Source organism: Danio aesculapii, chromosome 5 (genome assembly GCF_903798145.1).
Source record: "Danio aesculapii chromosome 5, fDanAes4.1, whole genome shotgun sequence".
In the NCBI taxonomy this organism is placed as follows: domain Eukaryota; kingdom Metazoa; phylum Chordata; class Actinopteri; order Cypriniformes; family Danionidae; genus Danio; species Danio aesculapii.
The window spans coordinates 28,686,784-28,700,452 of NC_079439.1; the positions used below are offsets into that span (position 1 = coordinate 28,686,784).

The 13,669-nt window shown below is 36.1% G+C and overlaps 1 protein-coding gene across 1 annotated transcript in view; it reads left to right on the plus strand.

The window, feature by feature from the left end:
- Positions 1 to 13,669, plus strand: part of unc5db (unc-5 netrin receptor Db) — a 261,505-nt gene that overhangs the window by 236,791 nt on the left and 11,045 nt on the right. Inside the window, exons 13-15 of the mRNA XM_056457840.1 lie at positions 5,762 to 5,989; positions 8,860 to 9,009; positions 12,133 to 12,297. Coding sequence (XP_056313815.1) covers positions 5,762 to 5,989; positions 8,860 to 9,009; positions 12,133 to 12,297 — 543 coding nt within the window. The remainder of the gene's footprint in view (positions 1 to 5,761; positions 5,990 to 8,859; positions 9,010 to 12,132; positions 12,298 to 13,669) is intronic.

Here is a 13,669-nt window from a genome sequence, read left to right on the forward strand (position 1 = left end):
TCGCTCCATTTCATAAAGGAAAATAAGCAGAGCTGTTTTTCTTGTACAGTACAATGGGGTTTCATTTCTGAATGAATCAGTGTTTTTGAATGATTCAGGTGAGTCAAAATATCAAAGACCATCTTAAAAATAAGCAGTTGCTTCATTCCTAAATACCTTGATCAAATCATCTAAATGAACGATTTAGAGACGTCACTGCCAGCCATCAAGCTTTATTCATTTTATTTTAATTTCCTGCCTTTTTTTTATTCTTCTTTTATTGTGCTTTGTTATTTGTTGGGTTTTTTAGTCTTAGGTTAGTGTTGGATATTTGTTGGAGAACTTGAGTTTTGATTCTTTATTCATTCTTGCTTAGTTGTGACACATGATTTGTTTGATTGTTTTGTTGTAATAAATGTACTAGTTTAGACGAAACTGGATTCATGTGTCCTCTTTATGTTGCGTTCCCTTGTGGATTAAAATTTTTTCATTAATACTTCAGTTTAGTTTTTCATTTAACCCTTTGATATAAAGAATCACACTGGTCTGATCAGTCTAGGTTGGATCATGACGTGTACAATCCCAATGGTGTGATTAGAACATTTAGTACATCTCATGATCTGCTGATAAATTCCTATCTGCTTCTGAAAGATGTGTGCAGCAATTTTTGTAGATCACAATTTTGCAGTGTTTTCAAACAAATGCTGTTTATGTTAGCTTTCAGACATTTACACATAAGTAAAGGCAAAACATAAGGTGCATCCCAAATTGCATACTTATGCACTATTCTATTCTATAAATAGTGCAGGTACTGTAGCGCATTCACACTGAAAACTCTAAAAAGAATAATAAGTGCACTTTAATTACCCGGATGTCGTTAAAATATAGTGTGGAATGCTGGACACTTCACACACTTAATGGCCGCTGCTTTGCTCACATAGCGGAAGGGGCGGAGCCTTTGGATGCTCATGTTGGATTGTGAAAGCAAAATATGAGAGTGATTATAGCGCCTTCCGATGGTGAATGTGGTTATACTCATGGCAGGTATTATTTTGTACTTTGGTAATTTATTTCACTAATTTGGCAACCGTCAAACGTCATGTGGGAAATGGTTTGAATTTCTCCTCAGTAAAAAAAACATTAGTGTTCCATTTGGGACGACACTACATACTGTACCTATTCTGTGCTAAAACATCTGTTTAGCTGTGCCTTTACTGAATGAGCACTGTGTTACGTCTAAAATGTATAAAATATGCTATACATAGTGCATAGTAATGTGCCAATTGGGACGCATCTATAACATTTATGGCTTACAAAATGCTTACTGATGTCTATGGAGATGGCAGTAATAATAATTTTTAAACATAATTAGGCAATGTGCATTATTCAAATGAAATAGACACTGTTTATGTTTACTAGAACATTTACTCTAATATTTTCTCAGTTAAACTGACAGTTACTTTCATATCTTGCTAAAAGTGGATGAATTAACATGTTGTAAATCCAGCAGCTCTAATCTCTTCATTGCAATGCGAACCAGCATGGCGGCACCCATCACCTCATAGATCATACACTGAAAAAAATTATGTCTGCAAAACTGTTGAAACAATTTATATGTGTTGAATTTATACAAATTAAACTTAATTTGTTTGTTTAAATTCAGCCCAAATAAATTGTTTACAACCCCTTAACATACATTTTTTTTTGTAAATGCAAGGAATCATCTTTGAATAATTTTTTTCAGTGTAGGTCAAATAATATGTTAATTAATAAGCTTTTTTAAACAATGAAATCAGGTTTTTCAAACTACAATTAGTACAATATTTCTCAATAATTAGGGAAAAACTGAAAAAAGATGCATAAATCATCAGTTCTGTGATGTGTTATGTTATAAACTTGGCAGGTCACCATCATTTTTAAAATTATGTGTTCTAAACAATTATTTATATAGAATCTCTATTATAGATCAGAGGTTCTAAAAATATTCACATTTAAAAATAAAACATTAAAAAACTTACATGTGAAAGGGTTAAAAGGGATAATTTCCCTCAACATGTATTATTTGTGTATCACAGCCTGCTTCTATATTTCTATATTCAGAATTTTAGATACTTGTAGTATTTATGGAATTGTAATTGTATTAGATTGGAAGCAAAAACATATTATTTATTCTGATTAATAACATTTACATTTACATTTACATTTAGTCATTTAGCAGACGCTTTTATCCAAAGCGACTTACAAATGAGGACAAGGAAGCAATTTACACAACTATAAGAGCAGCAGTGAACAAGCGCTATAGACAAGTTTCAGGTGTGTAAAAGTCTAAATAATAAAGAATCAAGATTAAATATGTTCCGTCCCATTTACATTTTATACCCATTTTATATAATGGTTAAACTGAAAATTGAATTATAGATTCAAAGAATACTGCAGGGTATCAGGATTCTTCCATTGATACAACCCTAGTTCCGTGTGTTTTACTGTGGCACCAGTCTAAAAGCTAAACTGTCATGATAATCTTAAAGCTAAAATATTAATGAAAGTTTACTGTGGCGGCAGAGTTTGTTTATCACAAGCCCATAGCATTCTTGAAGGCTTTTAGATAATAACCTTCCCTTTTGTGTCTGACCACCAACGTGAGTCATTATTTAGATGAATTTCAGATTATCCCAATGCACTGTACTTATCCTTGAGATTGCTATCGGCAGTCTTCACGAAAACGTGTTTGCTGTCAGAGTTTTTTCCCCTTCTTCTAACAGTTTTATTAAAACTAGTCACAGCTCCAGTGTGGGAGATGGCTTAAGTAATTGTATAAAAACTGCTGGCTACATCACTGAATTGTCAGAGAAACACACATTTATACACATGGCCCACATTTCAGTTCTATCAGTTTAGAAAGGGTAGTTTCTCCAAAATGTTATTCTGTTTTTATCTACATTGCTTTTAGAGAGCTGAAGTCACATAACCAAATGGACATCTGTCCGAAAAATGAAAAGAGGTCTTTTTGTATGAATGTCTGTGCTCAACTTGACGTGTCAGAGAAATAAAGACATGACCTCGCAATTTAGCGTTTCCGTTCACCAGTTGATCACACAATCACACTGGGGAAACTGCTGGATGAGCTGAGATTCTTTCACACACTGAGGTGGAAAAAAACACATCTTGTGGCAGCTGTATATCTGTGTGAAGACTGTTTCTTTGAAGACTCCCATACCAATGAGAAACCTTGTAGAATCTGAGGTTGCATTTATGAGATGTTTTGCCGGGAGTAGCATTTTACATTTGAGCCTGAAACAAATCAACTGTATAACATCTAGATGAAATTGTCCTTAAATACAAATGCACACTTGCGTATTATAATCTTATTTCCTGTGCTTAATTTACAACTTGTAGTCAGCTTTTTGGCACTCACTGTTCCTGATAAGCTTGTTAGCCAGTAAAGGTCTGGTAAGGTTAATTAAATCTAATTGCTAATGTTTCCTGCGGTTTTATTGTGACAGCAAGAAAAGGCTCCTCTGTTAAATAGGTAGTTCACCCCAAATTTAAAAAATCTGTCATCATTATTTGCTGTCATGCTGTTTCATTTTTTTCCCTGCAAAATTCTATATTTAAAAAAATGAAATAGTTTTTCTAGGCAATTACAATGATCCAGGACAGAGGCTTTAAACCAGCATTTATATTGTTTAATAAATATCTAACAGCCATCCAAACATAGTCATCTCTGCTAAAACAAAGTAAATATGGGCTGTCAGTAATAGATGTCTAACAATAGTCCCAAAACAGACTAGTCATAAAATAGATAAAAATGAATGACTTCACATGTGAAGTCTGTTTAATTTGACTCTTTATAGACTGTTGTTAGACATCTATTACTTGTTTTATCAGTGACCAAATTTATCCTTATTTTAGCCAAGGCATCTATGTTTGGACATCTATTAGATGTCATTTAAGCACACACACACAACAATACTTGCTGGAAAGCTTCCAAAAGAACACAAAAGCTCTTCAAAGAGAAGGTTCTACCAAACAAGAAACAAAATTAGTCATAATAACAATTATTCATGTGTTTATGGAGTAGATTGTAGGCAAGCAGACAAGTACACTAACCGGCCACTTTATTAGGTACACCTGACTGGCACTAGTACCCCCTTTTGCCTTCAGAACTGCCTTAATCCTTCATGGCATAGATTCAGCAAGGTACTGGAAATATTCCTCAGAGATTTTGGTCCATATTGACATGATAGCATCATGCAGTTGCTGCAGATTTGTCGGCTGCACATCCATGATGCGAATCTGCTGTTATACCACATTCCAAAGGTGCTTTATTGGATTGAGACTGGTGACTGTGGAGGCCATTTGAGTACAGTGAACTCATTGTCATTTTCAAGAAACCAGTCTGAGATGATTCACGCTTTATGGCACGGTATTATGCTGCTGGAAGTAGCCATCAGAAGATGGGTACACTGTGGTCAAAAAGGGATACACATGGTCAGCAACAATACTCAGGTAGGCTGTGGCATTGACATGATGCTCAATTGGTACTAATGGGAATAAAGTGTGCCAAGAAAATATCCCCATTACACCACCACCAACTTGAACCATTCATACAAGGCAGGATGGATCCATGCTTTCATGTTGTTGATGCCAAATTCTGACCCTACCATCCAAATGTTGCTGCAGAAATTGAGACTGATTAGTCCAGGCAGCATTTTCTATTGTCCAAGTTTGGTGAGCCTGTGCCAATTGTGTGGCACCCGGTGTGGTCTTCTACTGCTGAGGCCCATCCGCCAGCATCAACAAGGCATTTGAGCCCACATAACTGCTGCTCACTTGATTTTTTTTCTCTTTTTCTAACAATTGTCTGTAAATCTTAGAGATGGTTGCACATGAAAATCCCAGTAAATCAGCAGTTTCTGAAATACTCAGACCAGTCCGTCTGGCACCAGCAACCATGCCACATTCAAAGTCACCTTTGTTCCCCATTCTGATGCTCGGTTTGAACTGCAGCAGATCGTCTTGACCATGTCGACATGCCTAAATGCATTGAGTTGCTGCCATGTGATTGGCTGATTAGAAATCTGTGTTAACAGTTGGACTGGTGTACCTAATAAAGTGGCCGGTAAGTGTATTTTGCACAAAAGAAAGTTTTGAAGGTTTGGAATGACAAAAGTGAATGAACGGAATTTGGGTGGATAATTATTGAGTCAAGTCTAGTCTATATTCATTTATACTAAACAGATGTGAAAACAGCTTTACAGAGACAGTCAGGCAATAATAAATAAAGTTTCATCATTGCGAATCTAAACCTTTAAAGTTCATACAGTAGCAGTCAAAAGTGATTTTCATTAAATATTTCCTTTTAATGATGCTACAATGAATAATAGGCAAAAAAAAGTCAAGCTACATTTCTAATGAAATATGGGTTTTATTTCATTATGTAGATGTGTTGAAAATATCTCACTTGAATTCATGTGTACACTGACTACAATGTAATCATTTGAGAATATATCATTTGTAAATGTAATAGCAGTCATTTTCCTGCACAGAGTTGAAATGCAGAGCACATACAGATGTTTTACTTTCTCCAGGCGTCTGATATGCTTTTAGAAAGTCAACATCAACATAACATCAGCGTTAAGATTTTCAATTTCCATAGGCTGGATATCACTTTTGGCCACTAATGCATGTGCACTATAGACACTAGCAAATATTCATCGAAGAAGCAGCTATGTCTGATTTGCGAGCATGTTTCATTACTGTCTCTTTCTTGGGTTCTCAGGAAATAATGTCAGTAGATGATGAATCAACCTCCTGCTATTGCCTGATGGACTCACATAGCTGTCACTTGTTGCTGGATCAGCCGGGCTGTTATGCGCTGGTGGGGGAGCCAGTCACCGATGCCGCCATAAAGAGACTAAGGATTGCTGTGTTTGGCAGTATGGAGGCTTCCTCTATGGACTACAGCCTGCGAGTGCACTGTGTAGACGATACGCCACATGCCTTTCAGGTGAGAGCTGGACAGTGAACATATGGTCATTAAGCTGTGAATGTAATGCAAAAAATTAGAGGTTTGCATAAAGCCTTTGCCAACAAAGCACCATTTCCATCCCATATGCTTAATAAACATTGTCACTTCCTAGGAAAGTAGAAAAAGTATTATTGATAAAAATTTGAATTGCTGCAAAACTCTAATTAATATTCCAACATAATGAGTTACACTTCAGAGCATACCGACAAGACACAGATGATATTTGGGGAAAACAATCTTATGAGCCAGATTTGGGAGGTCATTATACCAAATTTTGGTTTTGGAGCATTTCAGAGTGCATTGGTTTGTTATGAGCATTTCAAGATTGTATCTAAGTTGGAACATGTAAGTAATAGTAAGTGTGCTTTCTATTTTTATTTGAACATTAATACACTATTTAATATGAAGTGATATCTTTAGCATTTTAAAAATTTGGCATTGAAGAACATTACCTGACCTATATAGTATATTGCATTTTTCAACCAGTTAAAATTTTTTTTTATAAAATGAACAAAAATCAGGCTGAAAGGTCCCATATAGTATTATTGTTGTTCATTTTTAAGACATCTATAAGCTAGTGTGATCATAAACAGTGACAAAATTCCCGTTTAGAAGTTTTAAAGATGTTTCCATCAAAGTTATGCACATTTTCTTATTGGTTAAAAATTATGACCTTTTTTTAGTGCATACGTTTGTTATGAGCATTTCAAGATTGTATCCAAGATTGTATCGTGAGCGAAGTTGGAACATGTAAGTAATAGTAAGTGTGCTTTCTTCACACTGACATAATCACTGGAACAAGGAAGTTTGAAATAGGCTTCTCCTTTAAAAAAAAAAAACAAACTTAATCAATGGGAAGAGTACTTAAAGTTTTTTTTCAGTAGAAAACAAGATGTTCATTGATGTTCAATATGACCCCCTCCACACTCGACACTCGAGTGACATCAACTCAAAAGTTGTGGTATTTGTTTTGAATCACCCTCTCTTTTTATATGAAACATTAATGCACTATTTAATATAAACATGATAACAGTCAGCGCCAATAGCCTAGTGGTTAAGTATGCCAACATATAGCACCATGGTGCTCACAGCAACCTGAGTTCAGTTCCCAGCTAGAGGTCCTTTGCCAACCCTTCCTCTCTCTCTGCTCCCAACACTTTCCTGTCTTTAAACTCCACTGTCCTTTCCAATTAAAGGTATTTGAAAGAGCATTTGATTGGTCAAAAGATTTATCTTTACAAAAAAAAAGAAAAAAAAATCAGGCCTAAAGGTCCCATGAAGTTATAATATTAGTATTGTTTGTTTTTATTATTATTATTTTTTAAAATATACATTTTAGGTGGTTTTAATTTTATTTGATAAGACAGTTCAGTTGAGACAGGAACACATGGGGAGCAGATAGAGGGGGGGAGGGATGGCCAAAGGACCTCAAGCTGGGAATCAAACTCAGGTCGCCATGTGCACCTCAGTGCTATGTGTTGGGGCACTTTACCACTAGGCTATTGGCACCAACTGTATTGTTAATTTTTAAGATATCTATAAGCTAGTGTGATCTAAAACAGTGACACAATTTGCGTTTAGAAGAATTAAAACTGATATAAACTTGTAAAGCTTGTAGTTTGTCACTTCCACCTAAATGGAATTTTAAATTTTATTCACATGAACCCATACTACAGTTTCTCATCACATCATAACCAATCTTGTAGTCTTGAAGAGGACAGGGCATTTCTCTAGTATCTGACTTGCCCCGCTCCCTTTAAGACACTTCTCATTTGATGCACTTGAGCTCAACCACTCTCACTGGCAGAGCTGTAATAAAACAAAAAACTATTGGCTGTTTTTTTAAGGGGAGGAGCTACACCATGTCCCACCCTTTCTTTGTGTTTTGGTTGAGACTGCGTCAAACATAGAATAAAAATGCACATTTCAAAGCACTTCACGGGACCTTTAATGCTATATCACAATTGCAGCAGGCAAAAAACTTGCTAAAAGGACACTAGTACCTGCCCTTTCAAATGATAATTTGCAATGGTAATGGGATATTTAAATATGAGTATGATTTGAATACCTGAAATATTTTATCTAAAAATTTGCAATGCTTCATGGAATTGTAGTTCTTTTACTCATTAAAGAACTCCATTCATTTCTGTGTAACATCTGTGGTGCATCACAGCAAGATTACAGCAGAAGTAGACTAGATCTGCAATGAGGTCTACACTTTGAGACCACTGCTGAGAATGTGAGTTCAGAATGATGATGGTTTAAGTGTGTGATCAGAATATGTCTGCTTTGGTCAGTGCTATTTTCAAACACACACTCAGAGGATACAAAAGTCAAAGTCAATTACTGTTGTCTTGCATGAGTGCTCAGACTCCTGCGTGCTCACACACACACAGACACACACACAAAGAGAGCACTCATCTCTGAAATCCAGTGAAACACAAAGCAGTTTTGACAGATGAACACTGCCACGCTTGAAATCAAAGAAGCCAGTAATCAATTTAAATTCAATTTTCTTTTCAAAGCTTTAACCAACACTTTGTTTGAAAGCTTTTTTATATTTCTGCATGTTTATTAGCCGTGGAGCTTTTGTTCCTTCCAGAGATTGTACCTTTTTTTAGCTGCTCGACATCAAGTTCAGATAATGTTTGTTGTATTGAATTTTAACCACAATGGGTTGACAAGATGTTAGACTTGAGATTGGCAGAGAGTGATTTAGCCTATTTTAGCCATTGTAGCCATTTCTTTCTGCAATACTGTGGTTTTCCAGTCTGTGCGCATATTTTTTCCATACCACTATGGCTTTTTTATTTCCCAGCGATCTCTGTTTTTCCTGTGTTTGTCCGCAGGGAGTGGTCACAGCTGAAACCTGCAGAGGAGGTCAGCTTTTAGAAGAGCCCAAGACGCTGTTCTTCAAAGGAAACTGCCTCAGTCTGCAGGTGTCCATCCAGGATATTCCTCAGTTTCTGTGGAGCATCAAACCCTTCACCACCTGTCAGGTAACATGCAAACATTACTATCCTACTCTGACCAGTGCTGTAATGTGCAATAGGTGAGCTTATGTGATTTTTTTTTATTTTTTATGTGAAATCTGTGTTTTTAAAACTAATGAAGATAGCAGAAGTCAGTGATTTATTTTAATTATTTAGGCTGACATGTTTACTGTTTCAAAATATTTTCAATGTTCCATAGAATAAAATTTATTGTGTTCAAGGGAGAAAAGGTCATTTGAACAGTAACTGTGATATTTTTATCCAAGGTTATCATACAGTCAGAATCTTACCAGCCTATGCCTAATTCACACAATGCAACACACAAACATATTTGTGTAACGCTTTACTTGAAGGGGTGCTCATAAGACCCCTTCAAAAAAAGTGAAGTCATGAAACCTTTATAATCATGACATGACACATCATGAATGTGAATCAGATTTTATGCATGCTAATAACAACTGTCATGAAGTGCCATTCGCTCCGTTATGACATTTTAAATGCAAAGCAAGATTTGTTTGGTATAACAACTTGACATAAACAAATACATCACAACCGGTCATAAAAACGTAACATTACCAAGACAACCAAAATTGTCATAAATCTGTCATAAACATAATTGGCAACAATTTTATAACAGCGTCGTTAATATTTTTTTTTACCGCAACTACAGTGATACAAGCTGAATTTGTGATTATTTATTTATATGTATATATGTATGTATGTATGTATGTATGTATGTATGTATGTATGTATTTGTGTGTGTATATATATCATGTCAACCTTGCCATGACATTTTTTTTATTTTTACTGAAATAGTGAAACCTTTTCTAGGTTTTTTTTTTGTGTAGGCTTGTATTTTACAGGACTGTAAACATACTCAAAAATGTCTCTGTCAATGTTCTTAAACAATTATATTTAATTTACCAAAATCACACAAGTGGCAATTTCACATCCCTAAAGGAGAGATGTCACATCCATAACAAAGTTTTTTCCTCACAAATACAAAAATGTCAAATAAATTCAAATCAATAATTTTTGTTCTATAGTGAGCCTACTCTTATCCTTTTGATTAGCATTATTTCTTTTGGGTTGTGAAGTTTAATTCACAGAAATTCTACAAAGTATGTTGTATACTGTAAACTCGCTAACTTTTTTCGTCACATCCATAATGCATGTTTATTTCCCTCATTTGAAATATTAAAAATGTTCACAGATTTATGCTTTGTCCCATAACTTTGTGGTTAGTTGTTTTGAAAAATATAAACGACAGTAAATGACACTTGTGGTCATAGCTGTTGTCATAAGCATGCATAAAGTCTCATGATGTCATGATTATAATGGATTCAGGACAGTTCTTTGAACACCCCATCAAGTAAAGTGCTACCCATATTTGTGTAAATGTTTTTTTTGAAGGGCCATGAAACCCCCTCTTTCTGTTCAAGTCTACCTCTGAATTTTTTCAAAAAATGCTTCATGATGGGCGTGGAGCTCTGAGAGCAGAGGGAAGAGTGAGCGTGGCCGGCAGAGCAGGGGAAAAAGAGGGGAGTGAACAACTGTTGTCAGTTGGCTCACAAAATTAGACACAGCAAACTGTGAGGAGATGCTTGATTTTATAGTTTACAAAGATAACATGCAAAGAAATAAACAGTAAGTAATTTAATGCCCTGCTACATACGTTATTCGTAATTTTTTTATATACACATAACCACAATTTGTTATATAAACACAATAAATGAGGAAGACGTCTCTCCTCCTGAGTCCCCGGGTCTGAATGCAGACACAGTGGAGCAGTGCAGCAGGTCTCTTGCCCTGTCTATTTCAACCATGAACCTTGCCGGTAAACTGGAGGATTTTAAACATAGGTGAACAGAGCAGCACAGATATAGGCTGTGTCTGAATGGTAACGAGCTCAACTGATAAAATACTAAGTCCGCCATTCTCCAATTCTCGTACAGCTCTCCAGACAAAAATGCTTGCTGCAAACCAACAGCTTTGCTGTATCGGCCATGACAACATCACGGGGAAAACATGCAACAAACCTCGTGGATCATGAAAACAAACATACGAACGGCCCTTCATGAACGGCTAAATACTGCGTGCCATGCACGGACATGGTCTCACCCAGTCATTGAGTCTCACAGCTTGGCAGGTCTGCCTTGCCTTCGGAAAGCATGTGTTCTCATGAATAATTAAGAAGCAAGGTCTTCTCATAGGATAAGAAAACTCAGCTATAAATAATAACGAGAAACCAACGCGTCATCACTGGACAAGCAGATAACGATACGTCACTGATTTTGATCTTGCCCCAAAAATCAAAATATTTTAAACTGGGAAGATAGATTTTGACAAAGGCTCAAAATTATCCAGTTTTCCCTACAATTAAAGCTGAAATGTGCTAACATTGTCTTAACTGATGCTCAACACACACAAATCTGAACAAAAAAAAAGTACTCCAGGGTTTCTTAAACCTTTATAGTCTAAAATTGATGTGTAATTTAAAAAATAATGATAAATGTTTTCATAAAGAATACAGTAACATTTTCAGCTTCTTCACTCATACAGCTCTGTACGTTTCAACCCTGAGCAGCGAGATACTATCCCACCTAGCATACAAATACACAGCGCTAAGAGAGTATTTGATTCTAGGTTAAACCATTTGATCAGTTCAGAGGTGTTTCTGTCTCCTGTTGCGTGCTTTTAGTACGCCTACATGAGGGAGAAATTAATCCCGGCATTAAGGCATCTGCTGTCCCATCGAGCATTTCTTCACCTCAGGGTTCCTATCACTGTTGACACCGGGTCATTTCAATATGCAGGACTGCAGAAACATTGCAGGAGAGGTCAAGGACGTTCCCTGCAGACGTGCTGCTTCACCCAAATTAATTATACATCAAAGACCGCTGCTTTTCCTTCCCGTGCCCTCCTCCCAGATTCTGTGTGTTGTACAGTACATACCCCAGCAGTGACCCCCATCAGCAGCATTAACGGGGATTAGAGATTGTGTCTCTTTTGTACCGATGCTCTTAGAGACGCTCCTCTTAACACACGTTGTTCATGGATGGGGTGTTTTCCCTGACTCAGCTCTCTGATCTCTCTCTTTCTCTCTCTATCTCTTTTCTTCTGCTGCAGGAATTCTCCTTCACCCAAGTGTGGTATAGTAACCAGCAGCCTGTGCACTGTGCCTTCTCACTGCAGAGACATAGCACCGCCACCAACCAGCTCTCCTGCAAGATCAGTGTGCGGCAGGTCAAAGGTCACGAGCAGATCCTGCAGGTCTACACCTCAGTGGGAGAGGTCAGAGTCACTTCCGCTCTGTTTCCACCTGATTTAAAAGCGATAGCTCACCCAAAACTGAAAAATCTGTCATCATTTACTCAACCTAAACATGAAAGAAAATATTTTGAAGAAAGCTGGAAACCTGTAACCATTAACTTCCTTTAATTTTTTTATGTAAACGGTTACAGGTTTTAAGCTTTCTTTTAATTATCTATTGTGTGTTCGACAGAAGAAACTCATAAAGGTTTGGAACTGGGGCTGTACAATATATCGTTTGAGAATTTATCAGTGTTTCCTCTAGGATTTATGTAAACAGAAAAACAAGAATGATATATGACTTCTGAATAATTACAGTTCACAGTGCGAGGATGCCAAGCTCCAAAAAGGTGTTTTATGAATAGAGTGAAATTATTTACTGATTTTCACCTTCACTGCAGTTCTCAGAATAAATATGCTGTGAATCTAACCTGTGCAGTAAACTGTTAAAAAACATAGGTAACACTACAACTTTAAGTTCTATAATATATTTAACACCCATTTAGATTAGAATATTGTTGTGTTGTGAAGCACTTGTTAGACCTTGTATTTCCTGAATTCAGACCAATCATAATGTTATCAGAAGGCAGAACTTGCACAAATTCCTGAAAAAAGACTAAAAAACAAACAATGGCTATTAAAGCAATGTGTTTTTGTATTGGCAGAAAAGCCCATCAAAGGACCTAACAGAGGACATTCCATTGCAAATTTTCTCCTGCATTAATACAGTTGTCTCTTTTTTATTTCACCATGTTTAAAAACAGCCTACGGAAGACCTGCTGTGCAGCCATTAGTCATCCTACAACAGTTGGATCCAAAATACTATGTTGTTTAAACCCAGCATTAATGCATTAGTTAGCATAAACATTTTAAAGCATTTATTAGTCTTTGTCTACATTTGTTTGTAAAAGTAAAAGCTTGCAGTACATTGAAAACTTGTTAGTACAGGATTGGGTTTAAAAAGCATATTAATAAATGTTGAAACTTACTAATATTAATGAACGCTGTATTTTTGAAGAATTATTCATTATTAGTCCATGTTAATTCATGATAACAATAAAATCTTTTTGTAAATTATTTGCATCAATGGCTCATTAATGAGCCTTTACTGATCATCGAATTGCTCCATTGAACAAAATGGATAAAAAATCAATGTTAAAAAGCACCTACTTTACCCCTTTTACAAGATGTAAGATAAGCTTTGGTGTCTCCAGAATGTGTCTGTAAAGTTTCATCTCAAGATACCCATCAGATTATTTATTATAGCCTCCAGAATTTGCCCATTTTGGTGTCTTAGTATAATGTAGCTGTTTTTGTAGCCTGTGGCTTTAAGTGCAAATGAACTGCTTCTCCC